The sequence below is a fragment of the Coenobita brevimanus genome, chromosome 90 (assembly GCF_032717465.1).
Source record: "Coenobita brevimanus isolate Jiangsu-jjx chromosome 90, ASM3271746v2, whole genome shotgun sequence".
Classification (NCBI taxonomy): Eukaryota; Metazoa; Arthropoda; class Malacostraca; order Decapoda; family Coenobitidae; genus Coenobita; species Coenobita brevimanus.
The window spans coordinates 17,306,635-17,329,316 of record NC_137043.1 but is presented as its reverse complement, the minus strand read 5'-3'; the positions used below and the strand labels follow the sequence as shown (position 1 = coordinate 17,329,316).

At 40.0% G+C, this 22,682-nt stretch overlaps 1 protein-coding gene across 1 annotated transcript in view; it reads right to left on the bottom strand.

Moving 5' to 3' along the window:
* Nucleotides 1-22,682, bottom strand: part of LOC145411618 (cell adhesion molecule Dscam2-like) — a 157,357-nt gene that overhangs the window by 57,376 nt on the left and 77,299 nt on the right. The window contains exons 26-30 of the mRNA XM_080281625.1: nt 14,984-15,173; nt 13,877-14,048; nt 12,597-12,785; nt 5,723-5,916; nt 2,035-2,223 (exon numbers count right to left, since the gene is read on the bottom strand). Of these exons, the coding sequence (XP_080137751.1) occupies nt 2,035-2,223; nt 5,723-5,916; nt 12,597-12,785; nt 13,877-14,048; nt 14,984-15,173 (934 nt within the window). The remainder of the gene's footprint in view (nt 1-2,034; nt 2,224-5,722; nt 5,917-12,596; nt 12,786-13,876; nt 14,049-14,983; nt 15,174-22,682) is intronic.

The window sequence follows — 22,682 nt, the reverse complement described above, 5'->3', positions numbered from 1 at the left end:
GGTACGCCATCAATTATGGCAATATTGGTTACTTATCATCCCACGGATCTGGACACTAAACCCCTCCCTCTGACCCCGACTCCTGCCACCCCGGCACCTCGCATCCCCATCCTCCCGAAGCACCGTTGTTCGAACCTCAGTTGGTAGAGATTCATGTTGTGCCTGGGAACAGGACAGAACTTTTGTCCGCCACTGTACATGAATGAGAGTAGCAGTGGACAACAGTGCCGGGAAAATGACCGGGTATATTTTGGCACAGAGCATGTGACCAGACTCGCAGACATCCCCACTCTGTCCGGCTCTACTTATGTTTGAAAGAAGAACTTTACAAAAGAATGAACTATTTAATGGGGTATATAAAAGCCTGCATTGCTTAAATGCAAAGCGAGGATCCTCTCTCTGGCTCAGTGGTAACGTGCGCACGTATGAAGCATGAAGACCTGAGTTCAAATCCCGATCAGACCAGTGATTAATTTGTTAAGTTTCAGTCTGGTTATTACATTGGTTTGCAGCCGTGTGGGATGTGAGGCGAGGCTTAGAAGGCAATGATACTGTTGTTGACAGCATCTTAAGTTTTACATCCCAGGGGGGGTGAGCTGTCTTGTGTGGTCTGCAGCACCCCTTAGAGTAGCCTCCAATGAGCTATGCTACCACGTGTGTTCGCTGTCCGGTGTGGTCCGCAGCACCCACTATGGTAGCCTCCAATGAGCTACGCTACCACGTGTGTTCGCTGTCCGGTGTGGTCTGCAGCACCCACTATGTTAGCCTTCAATGAGCTATGCTACCACGTGTGTTCCTGTCCGGTGTGGTACGCAGCACCCACTATGGCAGCCTTCAATGAGCTACGCTACCACGAGTGTTCGAAACTGACCAAATTAATCACCAAGGGGAGGAAAAAGTGATGTAATGGGATATATAAAAGCCAGTGTTGCTTAAAAGCAAAAGGGGGGATCCTCTCAACAGTGGTAACGTACACGTGTATGAAGTGTGAGGGCATGAGATCAAATCCCGGCCAGACCAGTGATAAATTTGTTAAGTTTCAGTTCGGTTATTACACTGCAACATCAGTTTCTAACAATATGTGTATTTATAGCATTTTTTTTTAACATTTAGCTATATATTTTGCTTAGAGAACCAGTATTAGTTATCAAACCTATTGAAATAGTCAAATGATAAGTGAAAATTATAAAGGCTGATGGGGACTCGGGCGAGTGCTAGAGGCAGACGTACAGTATGATACTGACTGAACATGAGAGGGATTATCCATGATTTATGTATGTGGTGGGAGGCGTAGTAGTAACACTGAATCTCAAAGTGCGTCCTCGGGCATGCAAAGTAGGCAGGGAAAGCATGAGAGTTCCGGAATATCAGCTGAAAAGTGTACAGCATGCATTTCTAAATAGCGGTTACAGTCTCGTGGTTAAAGAAATACAGGGAAATTAATACAAACTGTATTTCAGGAATCAAAAAGTTGCCGCATCAACAATCAGGCATCACTTGTCCTCAACAGTAGGGTGCTCAGGGATCTATACTGTTGTGTAGGCACAGGGCTACTGCAGCCTCAATAAATTCAACGATAAATGGAGCATTAGATCATATTCCAATATTAAATTTCAATCAAGATGTGAATGATGATTATAAGTAACTAGCCAAGCGCACTAATTTTATTACATTAAAATGAACGTCACAGAATTAAATCTTGATATTGCTAAATTCTGGTGCCTACTTGCGTATTTTGCACTGACTTACCTTTACTGGATCCATTACGTAAAATTGCCAAGCATTTTCCTGTAACTTATGTACATTAGCACATTTAACTCCTGGAGTGCTATGTGTCTTATCTTAGTTTTTTCTTGCTCTCTTTCAGCTTATTTTATTCAGCTAAGAAAGTGCTAAAAAATAGGAGGGGTTAGATATCGTTTTCATTTACCCTTTTACTACTCAAGCTAAATAAAATCGTCCGGAGGTATCCTGATTATAAGGAGAATACATCGTCAGATTCCAAGGGTCAGTACAGAGTTTAACGTAAAATACCTCTGACGCAGCTCCGGGAACAAGGAAGACGAGCCTGTGTATCTTTTCTGACGTCCTCGGTTCGCATCCTCAGTTTCTTGGGTTCTTCTGTCGATGTAGCGCAAGCGTGAATTGTTGGTGTGCCTCCTGTCAGAAACTTTAATCGGCCTCCATATCCTTCTCTGTGACGGTCGTTAATGTACCCAATTTCTGTAACAGTGGAAAAATATAGCAACGTTCGCATTACGAAAGCTGATATCACAAAGGTGTAGGGAAGTCCCAGAATTTTGACGGTAGTTGATAGAAAACCTATGACTGTTAGATGTGAAAACCTGCATCTCACATCGCAGAGCACAGTTTGCAACGGTAAAGAAAAGCCCAGACATATTCAAACATCATCACATACATTGAAAAATATCGTAAAAAATGTGGACCACTTTACGCCTTTGCGTTGTCAGTTTACATAACAGAAGCGGCCCTTATTCTCTGCAACATCAAATCACAACTGCACTTCGCTTCACTGCAGTACAGATGCTTCAAGAAAGGAACGATACACCTGTCCTGCGAGGACAGTAATTCTAAGTGCAGTAACCGTGCTGTCATCATCATCATCATCATCATCATCATCATCATCATCATCATCATCATCATCATCATCATCATCATTATCAACTGACTGATTATACCCACCACAAAACAGATCACCCATCCAAGTTTCTCCATAATTTTTCCTTTGGTTACCTTCCTGCCCAATAATATTCTGGATTTCTGTCAGTACCCGTCCCTTTCCACAAATCATTTTTATTCCATCTCTGGGTTGATAATCTGTTACTTTATTCACATATCCATCTGTTATGTGTGCAACAAAAGCAAAACAAAGCAAACTCTTGGGTCTTTGTCAGTGTTTCAGTGTTATTTCCTAAACAGAACTGCATCCAGCTTTTGTTAAAGGGAGGATGCAGAACCTTTCTTTCCCTTTTTTATTATCGCTGACGACAATTATGCATTTAAATTTTGCGGTAACAAGAAAAGATTTTCATGCATTCTCAATTTTTTACATCTACATACAGCTACATTGCTTCAACAGCGAATCATATGTATGCAAGAAATATCCATACAGCATATTTAGTTCTATTGTAGTTTTCCGGCTAGTAATTGTGCTTGGCTACTTGCTGCTGGAAAAAATGCGACGGATGAAAAGGGAACTCCCTGGGTACCCCTCCCTAACCCTGCATCTGTTCCAGCCATGTTTAAAATTTGCATTTATACGCCGTCAGTACGGCGATGTTTCTAATGATTTACTCTTCCAAACTCCACATGATTGTATTTAACTAGACATCTTGAATTGAAAGGGTTTTCGAATTTGAAATGACTGCAAAACTGAGGGAAAAAAGCCTTGAGCTAGGAAGAACAATATGGGAAATACTTCATCAAAGTGAAGGGGTTAAGCTATCCGAGCAACCCTCATTCGCCATGTTATTCCTGGCGTTACTCACTTCATTCCCCTATCAGGACTAGAGCGTTTAGTTAATATTAACCCTCTCACGGCCAGAATACCTGTACAACTCTATTTCAGCGAACACAAAACGATTATATTCAGTTGAGAATGAGTCACGGGCGAATGTGTGTAATGGTATTTTATGGAAATAAATAATTTGAACTTTGAACTTTGAACTTTGACTCCCCTACCAACACGATAATGAAGGTACTAAAACACCTTCATTCAGTCCATCTGCACTCTCTCTCTCTCTCTCATATATATATATATATATATATATATATATATATATATATATATATATATATATATATATATATATATATATATAGACTGGCCGAAGTAGGCGACGGGGAGAAAGTTGATTCACCTTACTTAAAGGAGCTGTAGCCTATATGGTATATTTCCTTACACATGAAATATTCCTCGTAAGAGTAAGGCCTCTATGCAGTGATTAAAACAAAGCATGGTTAGTGAATGCACATATCCGTTTCAGAATATTCAACATCAGTGTCGCTGATTTTGCAGGAGTAGTAAAGTTATCTTTCCAGGATCGATTCAAGGAAAGGAGGCACCAAGGATAGTGAGAGATGATGCGTTGCAGAGTAATTTCTAGCCCTTGAATGTTTAGGGATTAAAAGGACCCTGAAGTGGGCAGGCAAAAATGCATATTATAATGACAAAATAGGCTGAACAAGCATTTACTGACAAGAGAGGCACAAGAAAGGCATGCTTTTTCATAATCAGACTGCTACCCTACATTAAAGAAAACTTAAATATACCAAAGTATTGTTACTCTCAATTTTCAGATAATGAAATCAGGCGTCCGTGAAATGACAAAGGCGTCATCTAGGAGAAATAACTGAAGAAGGCATGATACGACACTTAAGGAATTTATGACAAATTCTGAGCTCTAGACATATGCACAAAAAGGCAGATTAGGCACTGGATAATGACACTGGCTGATTAATGACCGAGAAACACAAGAGCTGCGATGTGTAATGTATGGACCATCCTGTGTTTTTAGTACCGATAGAATTTGCAACAGTAATGTACCATATGATAAAAAAAGCGTAAATATGTAAACTTAATTGCTGAGGAGAACGTGCATCGGTCTCCTGTACCACTTTTTATGCTCTTGTGCGACACTGACGAAACAAAGTTGATACTTAAAATATATGATTGCCATAAAAGAAAAGGTCAAGGAGCAATATGTATGGTAAATTGTTCAGGAAGAGACGTGACGAAGTACCTCATGCCATCTAGACCCGTATTCTCATCAGCTTACGAAGCTTTCTAACACCTCGTCCTTAAAGACTTATATTGCCTGTTAAAACGTACCACTTCTGTATATCATTTACAATACATTTTCTTTATATAAACATAAATTGCATAAATAACACGCCAGAGAAAATTAACGAACAGAGGCAAAAATTACCCAGTATGGATGAAGTGCTAGAAGACTCCTAAGCCATTAATAATACCATCCCTTGTATATGGTCAATAGAATACTCTCCACAGTATAAAGTCCATACAAGGCAGTCCCTAGAATACTGTTCTCAGAATACGGTCCCCCGAACACAGTTTCTGAATGCGGTACTTAAGTACCATCACCAGAATACGGTCCCTAGAATATGGTCCATAGAATGCAGTTTTAGAATACCGCCCCTAGAAAACAGTCGCTAGAATATGGTATCTAGAATGCAGTTGTAGAATACTGTCCCTAGAATACTGTCCCTTAAACATGACCTCTAGAATATGGTTCTAGAATACATTCCCCGGAATACTGTTCTTGCTAAACTATCCTTCAAACACTGTTCCTAGAAAACGGTTTCTAGAATACGGTCCCTACAGCATAGTTCCTAGGATATAGGCTCTAGAATCCCGCTCCTAGAAATTGGTTACAAGAAAATCGTTCCTAGAATAGTCTCCAGGATATGGGGCCTAGATAATGATCACAAGAATACGGTCACTAGAGTATGGTGCCTAGAATATTGTGCCTGGGAAATTGTCCCTACATTATGGTCTCTGGAATATAGTCCCCAGAATAGTCCCTTGAACACGGTCGCAAGAATACGGTCACTAGACTATAAGCTCTTAAATATGGTCCCTCAAATAGGCCCTAGTATATGACTCCTAGAAAATGATCCCCAAAATATGGTCCCAAGAATATGGTCCCTAGAATAAGATCGCTGCATTACGGTTCTTTACCTTCGTCCTTCTCACCTGGCTCTTTCTGGTGTGAGGTGTGCGGCCTCTGATGCCCTGACTGTGCGCACGTCTGCAGGTCATGCTCCTTGGGGTGCCGCTCACTTCCAGGTGGGTCAGGGTGGTCGAGGCAGTCCCGGGGGGTGAGGGTGTGGAGGGACAGACCATATTCTAGAGTGCCTTCCGAGCTGCCAACGCTATAGTTACAAGTACAGTTAAGCCCTCGTTTATACTGATTTTTTAAACGTTCTTTTTCACTATCAGTCCCTTCAGTCTGGTGACGTGTTTTATTGATTTGGTCATGTTACCTCCAGATTTTTTCCCCCCAGCCTTGAGGGAACCCTTGCAGTAAAGGGGGTAAATGAAAGCTATTTCTACCTTCTTCTTCTACGTAGAAAAAGTCCTAAAGAGATGGCAAGAATAAAAAAAAGTAACCGAATTGAATGTATTAAGCCACACAAAAATCTGCCTAAGAATCTTTCCTAACCGATGATATATATATATATATATATATATATATATATATATATATATATATATATAGAGAGAGAGAGAGAGAGAGAGAGAGAGAGAGAGAGAGACATATAGATAGATAGATAGATAGATAGATAGATATAGCTATATATAATACTTTATTCAGGTTAGGGAAGGAATAAATGAAGGTTATAACTTCCCGCTCTAGTTCATGATAACCCTCCCAAAGAAAACAACACAATACATAAAATGAAAACACGTCACTGTACTGAAGGTGCTTTTGTTGTGTATATTACGGAAAATTTGCTCATTAAAGTTTCATTGCTATTTATGCAGCTGAATGATTATTTTTTCCCAATGTCAATCACCAACTGGAAAAAGGTATTATATGCTGAAATATTTCCCCAACACGCAACGAGGACTTACTGCATATAAATATATTCAAAATACACAGAAGAAAATAAATACGGTAATGCGATAGACAGACCAGGAGAGATATTTTAAAATGACTTAATTAAGAGATGGTCAGGTTTTATTTTATGACCTCTGGTGTTCCTTCATAAGTGTTATATTAATCCCTTGACTGAGACTGTGATGAAAAATGTTAATTTTTCGAACTTGGTAATATGAAAGATTTTCGGTATTAAAAACTTGACATCAAAAGCTCCAAACCCATTTTTAGTATTTTATTTCCATTTCCGTGTCCTTGGAAACTATTCTGTAATTTGTGATGACGTTTTAGCTTTTTCGCTATTTTGCTGAATTTATTATGGGCAAATACTTCTTAGAAAAGTAATTTCTTACAAGTCAATCTCTCTTAAAATCACATACTTGAGAACTTTAGGGTATTATAATGCATGTCACAGTGTGTACAGTCTATAGTCTATTTCAGGTTAATAATTCTTCTTTAAATGGCCACTAACACACTCATTAACAAATCCCTATTCAAACAGAATTTACAAGCATCTCAACCAATACTTATAGGTAACAATACTAATATTCAGGCCGTCTTTCTGCTTAAAGTTTAGACTGTCAGCTGACCCTGAAACCTCGGATGATGGACATGTCCGTCCAAAAACAGCTGTCTGGGGTTGCCCAGTACATGGACATGTTCATTTTGCGGTTAGCATTTGAAGTCATATCCATTTTCTATGATGCCCAGTGAGTGATGTAGGCATATAGAAGGGGCGTGAGCAGCACTGCCAGTCTTCCACGGGAAATTGGAAGGGTGGGAACGATTATTATTTTATTCTGCATCGTCTAATTCATTTGCCACTGGTGGCGGCCACCCAACCCCTGCCACCTCCACCCTTGCCAAGCCACCCACTCATGCAAGGAAGGGGATGAGTGAAAGTGCGATTGGGAGGGAACGGGAGCGACAGCATCGTCACTGTCGAGTGGGAAGACGAAGTCTAAGGATAGAAAGTATCATGTAGAGTGACGTACCCCAGCTATCCTCCCATGCCTCCTCTTACAGCTTCTTGCCACCAGTTGAGAGTGACACTGATGACTCTCCATAGCCCGAGGACATTCCCAGCCATTGTGATGCCTCAGCAGAGTCCTCTGAGGCACTGAACTCTGATGATGGGCCATATGGCCAGACGTCATATGCGACATCAATGCTGCATTACAGCCCACCAGCCTGTCTGATGATGCTTTTGTGGCGCTCATCCATCACCACTGCCTCACTAACACGGTCATTGCACGAGCCTGGCAGCCTACTTCACGGATGTGTGGGTGAAGTGTATTAAAGTGTCAATTTTTACATAAAAAACAGAACAAATAATTGGTACAGAAATATAATGAAGATTTCAGTGTAGAGAATAACTGTTTTACAAAAATTAGGACTGATATTCATTTACTGAAACAGGACTGTAGAGAAAAGTGCAATATATGTGGACGATAATGACAAGTACGGTCCAGAAAATAAGTGTTATGACCAAAATGTACAGTGGTTTTCATCAGGAAGAGAAAACAAGTGACTGAGAGCAACTGAAAGTGATCTTTCAGGGCAAGTACCAAACAATGGTTTTGTTGGTAATGAAACGTTTTTGGTAATGAAACAAGTGTAGGAGAGAAACTGAAAGTGATTTTTCAGGTCAAGATACTGTACAGAGGTTTTGAATCATACAGTGGTTTTGTATTGTAGCGTATAAACTTTTGGGTTAAAATGAAAGTAACCTTGCAATATACATAAAAAACAAGTGTTGTGACAACAAGCAAACTACCTTTTATATGTCAGACGTTACAAGGTTAGGAAAACTATGGATATAAAGGAAAGAGTTCAGGTGAAAATGAGAGTGACAATGCAGTATACATAACAAATAAATGTTGTGATAAAATGCAACTTAGAATTTAATATAATTCCTGTGGTGAGGTAGAAATGTAGCCAAAGAAGACCTTTTATACCCAAGATGCTACAGGATAAGAGGAATAATGGGTATGATAAAGCGAGCTCGAGTGAAAATGAAAGTGACTTCGCAGCACGTGCACAGAAAGCAAGGGAAAGTACAGTACAAGGGAAAGTGATTTTTCATGGCAATTACCGTACACTGTAGTGTAAAAACCTTAGAAGTATCCACACACAGAATGGCATAATGTCACTCCAGAACAGCCAGAACAATTGGGTAAATAAAACCAGCGAGCTGTTCATACAGAATGTGATGATTCATTCGTGGGGCAGTGGCAGGGGCAAGCGAAGAAGACTGGAAGGGTCTAGTGGTGCAAGGATGAGTGGTCAGGGAAGTCTTGTCCGACCCTGGCCGCCCTGGACTGCATGGACAACTCGCCGCAACCACCAACTTGTGCACTCGTATGGATGCAGCCTTGCCACAACTCAAAAAGTTACTTCTATTCTTCGCCTAATCTCTCCACAATGCCACACCTAGAGTCCCAGGGATACTTGCAATGGACTGACAAAGGTTTGATGTGTGTTCAGATATGTCTCTGAATGTTCCCGGTGTAGTTCCAGAGCTATGATCGTTTCAAAACAGGTAATCACTTGAAAAATGCTCGGGTGTGGGAAGGGCTCAGTGAGAAATATGCCCAGGCAATGGGGTTTGCTACTCATTTTCCCATTACAGGACAGTGTTCAGCATGATTTTTAAAAAGCAGACTAGACAGTCAACCTTTATATATATGAACAGTCTGATGGGAATTGGCAGAAAGCTTCCGTCATCTGAACTTCCAACTCGATGTCATTTTTTTTTTTTTTTAAGAGAAGAGAGCAGTGAAGATGTGTGAAACTACCCAGCAGCCAGTCTTGCAAAAGAAACTTATCCAGCAGTGACTGAATAATGGAAAACAGCAAATGATTCGTTCCAGCCTCCTGTTATATACTGAAGAATATTCAAGAGGCTGTGAGCAAGCCAGAATCTTATTTCTTGGCAGAGAAAAATTGGAAATCATGAAAACTTTCATTGCAAAGCTTGACAGGCTCTTCGACATTCTTAACTGTAAATGTTAATCATTGTCAGGTATAAGTATAGGTATCGGCAAGGTTGCAAGAAGGAAGTTCACATCCACTGTCAGCGGCCTAAGGAGAGAAAGATTCCATTGAAAGAAAGTACTTTTATCAAAGGACGGAGACAAAACTGGCTCCATTGGACCTTATCAAATGTGGCTTCCAGATCATCCTGAGCATTACTTATAAGTCACGAAGCAAAAGCGACTCCTGGAAGAGAAGAAAAAACTTTCTGAAGGTAAACAGAAAGCTGAGTTGAATAAGTAATAATCCTTTATATCATCTGAAACACTGGAGCTTTCTGGAGGTGAAGAAGACGATGATGTGACTATTTGTGTTGTTCTAGATGATCCTTTGCTTGAAATCCAAAGCACATTCAACAGTGAAAGGAAATCGGGTACATCACTTTAGAAATATGTAATGTTGGCCTGGAGAGTATCAGGTTTGACACTGGTTTGCGTCCTACAGCTGCCATTGCTACAGCTGCGTAAAGGGATGCAGAGTTCATCACTAATGAGGACTAGTGAGTTGTAGCTGACCACAAGTAAAGAGGGCAAAGGACAAACTCATAAAGACACCAGACCAGAAGTGTGATAATCGTTGCAAGGAAGGCATCACTAACTGTACATTTTTATGGCCGTCAAGACAATAATGACTATGTTCATGGCAGAGTAATAAGATAGACAATTTCCAGGTATGGTCAAAGAGGAGGATTCCACTGTGTGCAGTGAGCCAGGCGGAAGTATTTTTTTCTACGTCATTCATGAGAAAACCTCAGAGACCAAAATGCTACTGAGACCATCGCAAAAAGTATCATAGAAATCGTGAAAGAGACACTGACAAGTGTCTTCAAGCCATTGGTGGCGACTCCATAAATGTCAACACTGGCTGGGAGGGTGGCACTATGCCCTGGGTAGAGGTAAAGCTTGGCTGTAAGCTGAACTTTCTGATCTGTGTCCTCCATACCAGTGAGTTACCTCTGCGTCACTTGATAACAGCAATGGATGGCAAAACCCTGTCAAACAACAAGTGGACTGGCACTATAAGGAAGATGCTGGACTCTACCACGGAGCTAGAAGCCAGTCCTTCATTTAAAAAGATACACATTGGAGAACCTCGCGTGCACCAGAACATTGAAATATTAAAGGATCTCTCTACTGCCCATGCCTATGGTTAGAAAGTTACATAGGCAATCAAAATAAGAAATATGCCAATAGACCTAACTTTTCTTGAAATTGGTACTGTAAGTCACTCAAGGTGGTTGACAACGGCAAACAATCTTTGCACGAGCTCAGAGGAAAAACATCTGAATAATCTGAGAATGATAGTGGAGTACATTGTGGGTGTTTGCTAATGTGAAACACTCTAGAATTCAGGGTCACCACCACATTCTGTATTAATTGAAACTGCTAACACGTCAGAAAAAGTCTGTTGTGTAAACTGTCATGCTTACTAAACAGTATTCACGATGCTTTGCCTCTTGTGAAATGATAATTCAAGCAGTGATTTGCCCTAATGTTAGTGAGGAAAGGCAGCAAGGTGTCCAATAGACTGTTGACCCAAGAGGACATGGTGATGAAGACACTCAATTAGGGGATATTTCTGTTCGTGCCAGGAAAACGCCATCCATCACCCCAGAGGTGTCCTCGCTCTTAGACCTGACTGATTGGTCTGATGGGGTCGACGAACCACCTTTAACCTTTGGGCTTACAATAACTGAGTGAAGAAGTTCATCGTCAGGGCAATGAGTGGCCATGTCATGCTCAAGTCATAGAACAATGTCTTAGGCAAGCCACAGAAGTTGCAGGCAAAGTATTTGGTTATGAGAAGCAAGAAGGCTTCATTAGAGGCCAAGAAGCAAGCAGATGGTTGATGTCCAGAAATGACTCAAAGCAGGACTTAATGGAACTGGTACAGTTAATGAAAAAGTCTTTTTAGTTTTATAGTTTGCTGATAGTCTTTCTTCCTCTCATTAAAGAGTGTTAAATGAAATACTGTAGTTTCAGTAAATTTTAGTCGCTTTTTACTTAAATGCTTGCCAAAATTTACATACTATGTTTGCTTTCTGGGGGGAATAACTTTTATTGTTATCTCGCCCGGGACGGAGTCCGGCGAGGTATTGTTTTTAGTTAAGTCTGTATTTTTGTTTGGTGTTTCTTTGTTTCTTGTTTGTTAGCAATACTACGGAAAAACAGCTGAGTGAAATTAGATGAAACCTTCAGGATATGTGGGCACTGGTTCCAAAAGGAACTGATTTATCTGTAGACGTAATGTCTTCAAGTCTGAAAGGTGAAATGCATTGTCAAGGAGTTTCACAGGGCGAGTTCTTGAATGTGAGGTTAGTTGCGCAATTACCGTAGACTTGAAATAGGAGTTTCACAGGGCAAGTTGAAAATGAAGTTAGTTGTGACTTTAATTGTTTACTGACACTAAATGGTAGTGCCGAATCAGTATTTAACAGCACTAAATTAACTGCTGTCGGGCGAGGTTTGATGTGCCCTGAACCACTTTTTTTTTTTTTTTTTTTTAATATTATGGTTATTACTTACCAAGCTAAATGTGGTCTTTTTTTATTTTTTTCAAAATGTTTTTGTGGTTTTCAGCTACCTAGGGCTTTTAGTTACCTAGGGCAAATCACATACCTCGAGTACTGCTTATTGTGAAAATTTTCAAAAATTAATCTCAACGAATCAAAGAACTAAAGAGTAAAAACAGTAAATTACTTACTGTAACTGTTTTACAGCCGGTTTTACAGTATCACTTTTAAATATAAAATAATCTACGCTGTATAATGGCTGAATTTCTTAAAACTGGTCTCTTATCATGGAATGCAAACATCTAACTAGTATTATGTCCTTTGCATGGGTCATATGTTACCATAAGTTGAAGCCAAAATCAAATTCAGATCTAAGCTAGTTGGTATGGATTTAAATATTGTACCTGAATGTAGCGTACGGGCAGATTTCGTAGGGATCGGAGATATCGTCCTGGGTCTTGAGAGAGGCAAGGGAGCCATGATGCTTTTTACTGGGGTTGGGTGTGTAGAGGGACCCGCCCAGAGTCAGTTCACAGTTTCTTGCGTTGTCGTCTTCGCCACTCCCTCCTTTCTGGTTTAGTCGTTCTCCCTGACTGTTTGATATATATAAATGGCTTTAAAATCGAGTAAAACTGGCTCATATGCTTGTTAACCCCTTCAATCCGATGTCGTATTTATTTTTTTGAGACGATTTAATACGGTACAGGAGAGACTTTTCGAACAGAGGTAGCTAGATATAGCTTTTTAAACTCTTTTACAAGATGTTTTCCAAAGTTGAATAAAGTCGTCTGATGGTGACAACAATAAACTAGAAAATACACCATCGGACTGAAGGAATAAGTAATATTTATTCCATATGAACTGGGCTTTCAGGCGAATATTTAACAAAATGTTATGTCCTTCCTTCACAGACCATTAGGAACAAATTATACAGGAAGGCACATCTGTTAAACCTGGTGTGAGTGAAATCCTATTAAAACTGCAGTTACGTTATTTGTTGCAGTGTCTGAATGGTAATTACATAAACCGATGATGTATATAATAATGTACGAGTATTGATTATAAGTTTGTTTAAAATTGCCATCTCTCCATCTTAAGTACTGAAATGAAACAGTAGATGAGCAGAGGATCATGACCATAGAATTTTCTTTATTCTATTATTGAGCTACGTGAAAAAAAAAAAAAAAAAAAAGAGGAAGAAGATCTGCAAACTTATGAAAATGTGGGCCTAGTTAAGGGAAAAAGAGTATAGTCTTCGCTACCTCCAGACGATTACATTTGGTTGACAAGAGAGTTGAGAAGTGAAGGGATAATGAACAGTACATCTACGGTACACATCCAGTTCGAAAAGTGTACTGTAAGCTAAAATGTCAGTGGTTAGGAAATGGCAAGAATGGAATTAAAGTACGTCATAGGACTGAAGAAGCTAACCCTCTCCATCTGATAACCCATCCTTGTTTTATTATTGCTTCTGATAGACGATCATATTCAGCTTGGGAGAGATATCATGTACTGAAGGGATAAATGATAGCTGAACGTAACCTCCCTAGGACGAGGAATCTCCTATAAGCTTAGTAAAATCGTTTGGTATTAGCAAAAATAATTGGAAAAATGTAATCGGATGGAAGAGGTTATAATTGTTCGCTCAGTAAAGTTCGTTATGTAGAGAGCATCCTTTACTAACCTGTAGCCCCCGTAGCGGTGTCTTCTGATGGCCACACAAACACAGATGATAAGCGCCAGCGTCAGTAGCAAAGAACTCACCACCCCCGCCACCACATGAGCATCCAGCCACTCCTTCCCTCCCAGTACCTCACTTATCACCACCTCTTGTACAGACTCAGCAGTGACAAAACCTGTGCAGAATATTTATAATGACACTGCATATATATCTATATATCTATCTATCTATCTATCTATCTATCTATATATATATATACACAGCGTTATACAAAAAATTCAAGGTAGAGCAGGGAATGTTGGTGTCCCCATTGTGAGTGAGGGAAGAACTTGGAAACTGCCTGTACTGCTATTTGCTAATGATACTGTATTGATCTGTGAATGCGAAGTTCCAAATTTGGTGAATGGATGTGGCTCATGTGTAAGAAGCGAAATCTAAAAGGGAATGTAACTAAGTGTAAAATAATGCTTTTTGAAAGAAATTAAGTCACAAAATGCTAAGGCTGAATGGTTAGGAAATGGGCAAGTGAGTGCATTCAATTATTTAGGTAGTGTGATGAGTAAAAACTGAAGTGTTGATGATGAAGTGCATTGAGGGGTACGGCAGAGATAAAAGGTTGCAGGTTCACTGTATGCAGTGATATGGAATAGAGAAGTGAGCACTGAAAACAAGTTGCTGCATAGCGTAACTGTGACGCACAAATTAGTGAATCGCAGTTAAGCTTGGACCTTGTTGTAAGGATACAAGGACGAGAAAAGTGAAAAAAAGTAATCTGAGAGGAACATATACGGACTTACGTGGAGAGTCAGACAGACAGTGAAGGAAGTGGTGGAACGTTGTGTTGTTAATGTGAAGTGATGGTAAGCGTTAGGTGAAATACTCTGCGATGTTTTGGCCATGTGGGGAGGAGGGACAATAAGAGACTGACTAGAAAAGAGTATGTTAGCAAAGTGAAAGGGGGGGGGGTGGAGACTGAGGAGACGGAGGATTGCGGTAGAGATAATGAAACAGGTGGTGTACGATGGAGGGAGAGCAGCCAAATGGAGGAGGACAGGAATAAGGTACGGTTATAGATAAACAGACAGAACTCTTTACGAAGGAAAGTCTAACCTGCACTGGTGTCCTTTGTGGTTACGCGGTACACTGCCGAGGTGTCCCCAGCTGTTGAGGCGGCTGTCACTCGTAACAGATGTGGAGATCCTGAAGGCAGGTTGCATAAGCTTAAATCTGTCTTGTCTCGTGTCACGCGAGCATAAAGTGGTTCCCACAATTTTCCAAGCTCTTCAGTGGCTCGCTCCACCTTAAAGCAATACAGAGAATCAAGAACTAAACACTGGATGAAAACTCATATTTCATCCGACATTAAGAAATTTTAAGTACAAACACTTATATTGAGCTGTCAAACAAATGGTCATACTCTGTTGTTCTCCATTTAGATATTCTCAAACAGTAGCCTGTTCTTTCCCATATATGATGCAGTCGGCATTTCCTTTTTAGGCTCTAATTTAATTTCTGTAAATAAAAAAATAAAAAAATAAATAAATATATATATATAAATATAAATAAATATATATATATATATATATATATATATATATATATATATATATATATATATATATATATATATATATATAGATAGATAGATAGATAGATTTTTTAGACCAGGGCAGGTAGATAAAACTCTGGTCAAAATAATATTTTCTTAACTGCTCTGCCATGTCCAAAGACGTTAATTCTAAGAAGTTTAAGAAACTCTTAGCAGTTTTGTTACTGGATGTGAGGCCTTTGAATTCTTTTCCTATAGACCAACAATTGTTATTAATTCCTATATTAAAAATAAACATTCACCTACCATACTTGTTTTTAAAACAAATTCTCTGTCATTGTAATATTAATATTTCAGTGAAGCTCCAACCACAGATATGACCTATCACTTATGGCTAACATAGGTTGATTCAAGACGATTTAACCATATTTACTGTCGAGTGTCTTAGCCATTCTGCCAGTCACTTAGATTACATATGGAAAAAATCTGTCCACATTTTCCATCGTTGGCATCCCGCTTAGTTGCTGTATTTTTTAATAATATTAATAATGTGATGTAATTGCTCAGTTTTTTTCTGCATTCATGTTTCGTAATGTAACAGAATATTCACTGCATGTTTCGGCTATGTAGCTAACACCTAGAAAATATTTATATCTAATCCAACAGACACTCCTGGAACTTAAAGCCAAGCAAATCTACCAACTTAAACCCCATTACTATGACAACGTGTGTTTTATTATAATCTATGTTTCCACATAATTTAGTTAATTTTTACGGAGACCATTTGCAAAGACGGATCTTAGAAACTGCCTTCATTAACCCATTTGCGTCCAGTGTCCTCAGCATAGGACGGAACGGGGCATTTTTAAAGGTGGGGTTCCCTTCTTTATTAACCTTATGAGCTTCACAACTATGAGCCAATAGGAGGAGGGCAGTACGCTTAGTACCCTTCTGGCACAACCCCTCATACAGAAACCCTGGGAGCTAATGGGTTAACATCATTATTATTTAATTTTTCTGCCTAAGCTGAATGAAAAAAAGTCTGACACTATTATGGATAAGAATGCAGATAAAAATACATACCGGTATTCGGAACAAAGGAATTAGGCGAAAGAATCTATTACATTTTTAGGGTACTCTGTAATGAACATACGGTAATTGTTAGATTTGTTTTACCATATAATACTTACCACTAGATAAACATATCATATATGAAGGAAGTTTTTTTTTTTTTCCTCATTTCGACGACGAACTCTGATTTCTTTCGTGTCGTCTTACAATTACAGAATATCGTGTTCATCTCAGGAGACACTTCTCGAATAGGCTGGGTAAGATACAAGCTTCTATTAACCCGTTCAGTGCGGAAGCTCTGAAGTGAACAAAATCGTCTGGTGTTTGTACCGATAGTGGGAATGGGTTACTAAACCAGTTTATGAACCTGTTTAGCCTGAAAAACATACTATCCAAAGGGTAGGCTATTTACTACACATTAGTGGAATGGAAGTGCATTGAAACTGAGGGATTCATATATAAGCTTTAGCAGTATCTCCAGTAATACTGTAGAAGCTTTTCTGATTTTGAACCCTGCCATCTGGAGGCAGTAACAACAACAAAAGAAAAATACGTCGCTGGAATGGTGAAGTTACATTTTCCGGCTGCATGGAATTCTCTCGGTTGAACAAAATCTTTTCTTAGCCTGAATAAAATCTCCAAGAGCCCCAACCTTAGCGATGGGTTTAATGTAGGTGGTGATAGACCTGCTTCACTGATGACACTGTACAGTAGACTGAAAAATCTCCAGCCATGTCTCTGGCAGTTCAAACATACGTCAGAAATTTTGTACCTGTCTTCATATACATCATTCAGACAGTTATCAGGATAGATACTGTATTCATTATTTTGACTTCGACTATGTAGTATATTTAATTTCAGCAAATACATCTGTTCATGTAGCTGCTCAGACTTGTAACTCGATCAAGAGTACTAAGAGGCTATGAGCACCTGGAAACTTAATAATATAGCGTACCTTCCCAGAGTCATTCTGAGCTGTTTCAATGTGGTGACCCTTGATAATAAGAAAAAAGAAATGAAAACCGATAAGATTACAGTGCAGATGTTGAGACAAAGTGACATTCTGAGTGATGATTTGAGAGTGACGATAAAATGTGAATGGTAGAAAAAAAAAAAAAAAGGCTTTTGTTCGATGATGAAAATATGTAAATGAACTAGATTGCAGTGTAGTGCAAGAAAGAAACGCTGCTGTTGTCACCACGGAGTTTATTATTCAATACAAGGACTGAGTACAGAGGAAGAAAGGATTATGGTCATGCCCACCTTAACCTTAACGTACGGGTGTGAGACTGGTATGGCCTTTGTATGAGAATTTTAGTTGCGTGAAAAAGTAAAGATTTCTTTCGCAGAGCAGGAAAGACGAGGTCTTCAACTAATTTTGGCAAAATGAGTCAACAAAGAGGCAAAACAGGGAAAAACACTTGCAGCTGAATAGCCGAATAATTTAAGCTGTGAACTGCAACAGGGGTGTTGCAAAACAGGCTCTGTGCTGCGACAATATTGACCTTGCCAGATTTAGATTTCACGGATTCAGTTTTTTGAAAAGTTATACCATATAGGGAAGACATTAAGGTTAGGTTAGGTTAGGTTAGGATTAAACTGGAAGTAGGCTTGCTTGTGCATCCTAATTTCAAAATATAACACCACCGCAATACAACATTTTGATAAATTTAATCCATGAAATGTAAATCCGACAATCAGAAGAATCACAATGCCACGGAAATAAATATGTTTAACCTGCAGCATCCCATTGACGTACATATGCGCCCAAACGTTTTCTCACTGTGACTCCTGTTGATGTTTATAAATGGGCTGGAATTGCAAGGTCCATCATTTGCACATTTTTCAAATTTCACATATGATTTTTGGTACATATACGCACGACACCCTCCTTTACCCGACGCCAGGTGGGGGCAATGCCTTACCCCACGTGACCTCCCCCTCCCTGCATGCCATTATCTTGGCAACTCACCTGTCACCAGTGAACTGGCCGGTAAAGACATGTCACGCCACGGTACAAAATTCAAGGCGAGAGTGATTTCCCAATCAGTGACAATGTGGAAGACAAAGTTTATGTGGCATTAGAGGAAGAAACAATCAGAAATGATGAGCAGGTAACATTACCAAAAAAGGTGCAGTATGTTGATGTGTGGTGAGTGAAACAATGCTTATATCGCCTATATAACTGTATGAAAACCAATATACTCATGTACTACATATAAATTCGTACCAAATATATATCTACCTATTCTGAGTGGTTTGGAACAGTTACCCCTCCCATAGATAATGTCTTCTCTGGAGCTGGGCTCGATAGAACACGGTGCCAGGTGAGGGTAGGGTCACCTGTATGGGCATTTTTAAGCTCAGGTGAGCAATTTCTCTACGAATTTTAGATGTTTCTCATATAAACCAGAGGTTTTAGTAAAAAAAAAAAAAAAAAAAAAATCGAAATCTGCTGGGATTGGGGGAGGTCATTGGTGAAAAATCTGCTGGGATGGGGCAAGTTAATTTACCGACCACCGCAAGATGACCTCAAGAACACATCATCCTCTTGAAACTGGTATTAGCCCACACACCTACCATATGATATTTCTACTCAACTTACCATGGTAGCAGAGATATTGTGGTCGGTAATTTTCTAGTTGGCGAGAAACCAGCAACTACAGGAGCGGGACACACTCCAGCCAAAGCCAGAGTGAGTTCCCATAATGAGCTTGATGAGCTACTTTCGATAATTTAACTTCATCTTTAGGCCTACCTCTTTTCCCTTTGCAACTGTCATCCTTGCATTTGATTTTATCATGAAGAATCGATTTTTCTGGACGGGTCTGATCCTTCCATGGTTACCCAAATCATATTAAATGGATCAACAGGTTCATAGTGGCTACTGTTTCTTTGTTACTGGATTCAACCTTGAGTCTAGATGAGAGATAACAGGTAGCGTAATATCATATACAGATTACGTTGTTAGATTAGGGAACAGGAACAGAACCATTAAGGCTAAAAGATGAGGGAAAGTGGAAAAAAAAAGTTGCAGGAGCTTGGCAAGAGGAGACAGGAGACTTAGTGAAAGAATTTATTGCATTTGGAATTAATAATGCTGTTGTTGGTAAGTAACTGATTTAGCATGGTTCCATGGTGAAACATATAAAGCTTATGATTCAGGGCTCAGTTTGAACTGGTATGTTTCGTAATAAAAGCCTTCTTATTTTGGACAGCATGAAATCTAGCATGATTAAACAACACATCGTTTGACGGAAGAATCCACAGAACTTAAGAGTTTGTAGAAATACAGTTGTGATCAGAGGAGCGCAAAGGAAAGAAAATATTAACAAGTATGCAAACGATTAATTATAAGAAAGAGTTCAATAATGCCGGAGTTCTCTCTGAGATAGTCTGGGATACAAACAGGGTGCTGTTCGTGTTTTTTTTTTTTTTTTTTTTTCATAGGAAAGATGGTGTAGGTTTTTTCAGCGGATGAATGCAAGAAAGGCAAGGAAAGCCAAAGTTGGTGGTGTACACTGAAATCTCCCAGAATGGAAATTTCTTTGACGGGAGAGATGGAGAGAATGTGTTCGACTTCAGAAGCTATCTATCTATCTATCTATATACCTAGGCTGCTTCCCCCAAGGAGCGGGAGGTAGCCGAGACAGGACGACTCACTCTCCATTTACTCATCCATTCAAACACATTTATTCGCATCTTAGCCCCAAAGGGGAGAACGGACAGATCCTCACCGCACCACACCGCACAAGGGTCAACTGCTCAATGCAATCAGTGACATCCGCAGCAGGGCCCGACAGCAGAACTGGTTTACCCCTGCCTTATCATAATACACCCATCCCCTTACCCGCACCTTTCCTGACTAGCTGATCAGACCAAATGCGGGAGAATATCCCCTCAGGGCTGCGTCATCACCTATTCATTCACAATTTTTCTCCATTTATTTCTGTCACGCACAGCCACTCTTCCTTGCTCAACAGACATCCCTTTCAGAAGATAGATAGATTAAAAAAAAAATGGATAGTAAAGTCAGTGGATATGTAACCTACACTGATGCGTTTGGTCGGCGTATGACTGGATTAATCCTGGCTAGAAAGTACGATTTCTGAGTGACCTTTACACATGGATATATAGTTTTTTTTTTTTTTCTTACTCTTGTCTGAAGACCATGTCATGCATCACCAAGATGGCCTGTTGAATGCTATGTGGTCAGATCTCATCACTGAGACCACCTACATGCGATATGGCAAAGAACCATCTGGCATCATAGGACCTACTTTGAATGAATCCACTTTAGCCATTTGGGCACAATCTCACAGCACCTGTGCACAGCTGATGAATGACCTGGAAGCAATGCAAGATGGAGAAGCTCAACATGTTGTCACCTTCCACAAAAAGGAGCAACTGACACACATCACGGCAGATGTGACTGATTATATGAACATACATGATGCTCTTTCAACATGCATTGACATACTTGACAGTGATAAGCATTCAGTCTCTGGTCTTGTTGATATAATTTCTGGGTGAGTTGTTGATGATCCTACAGTTAATGTTCACTGTTGCCTCGAAATCGGAACTGCCCTGTGGTTAGAATATGAGAGCCAATGGCCATCAGACTTCCACAACAAATTAAAAAGAAATGTCAAGATCATAGCAGCTGCAACGACATGCACTACTAGGGCTGGCCAAAGTCACATAATTTTTTATACTGAATTTACCTATGCACGAGTCATTGCAGTAATGGCATCATCAACAGAGACCCTTTCCATAGAAAGTCTATTCTCTCATGAAGTGGCTCCACATCCAACTTCTCTCTTTAAGGAGAATGGTGAAATGAGGACAAGTAGCAAGTCTGTACTCAAGAATACTGTAAACTTCAGATGGTATGTGGAATACGTCACTGTCAACATCCAATGGTGGTAATCCTAGATGGCTATGCTTTGTTATGGACAATTCCTTGGCCAGTATTACCTGCAAAGCTTTCAACGTTCATCAGCACTGGAGTGTCCAGAATCATGCGATATACAGTACTGAGACAGCATCAGTCCTTAATGTGATGTTTGACAGATACTGTAAGATGAGTACAAAGCCATGCTGTCGAACCTCACAACAGAAAGGACTGAGTCGCGTGTTCAAGCTGGGAGAAGAATCGCCTTTACCCAAACAGGCCATCGTGCTGAATGTAAGTGCAGACAAAGAACAGGTCATCCATATGATTGTAAAAAAGTTGTGCTCCATCCACGTCCCACAAGGAAAATGCATCATCGTGGCTGGCCTTGATCCACATCCAACAGAAGCTGGGGTTGGTCCACAGCAGACAGCAAAAACACATGAGGTGGCAGATGTCATCATGACATTTCACATGATTCACGAAGCTTCTGCAGGCTTTTCACCTAGTCGGGTAGTATCTGATGACACTGATGTGCTTCTTATCCTTGCACATCATCTGCATGCATGAACCAACAGCTTGCCAACTATAATTGAGATAACAATGGAGTCATGTTCTGGAAAGCACACTGTCATCAGTGTCAATGAGGTGGTCAATAAGCATGCTGCAGTCATCCGTAACCTTCTTGGAGCTCATGCCCTAACTGGATGTGATGCAGTCTTTTCATTTGCTGGTATTGGCAAGGCAACTGTGTTCAAAACACTTGAAAAGTTCATTGGTTAGCTTCTTCTAGGTGATGTTGCAGCATCACCAGATGACGTCACTAACTCTTGTTTGAAATTTGTAGCCATGTTATATGGGCAGGAGCCAGAGATGTCACTAGGCCACATGCGTGCTAATATTTTTAAAACAAAACTTGCTGGTAAACAACATGTACCACCAAAGTTGAGCAGCCTTCCACTTACTCAAGGTGCATTTAAGCTACATTGTGAACGGGCCTGTTTCCAAACAGCTTTGTGGAAATCAGTAGGCATGGTTTTGCCGCCCAACTTGGACCCTCTGCACCATGGCTGGGTAATGAATGGACAAGAATTGCGACCAAAGCATGCTTTGTCTGGACAGTTAGCTGCAACAGATGAAGTGCTTAATCTCGTCAGCTGTGGCTGAAAAGTGGCCGCAAAACGACACACTGTCCATGCACAAAAATTACACTTCCGTGCTCAGACTTCTGCAAATGCAGGGGCCATGCAAGCTGTCAAAACCCGTTCAGACTGAACATGGACAGCAGTGATAAC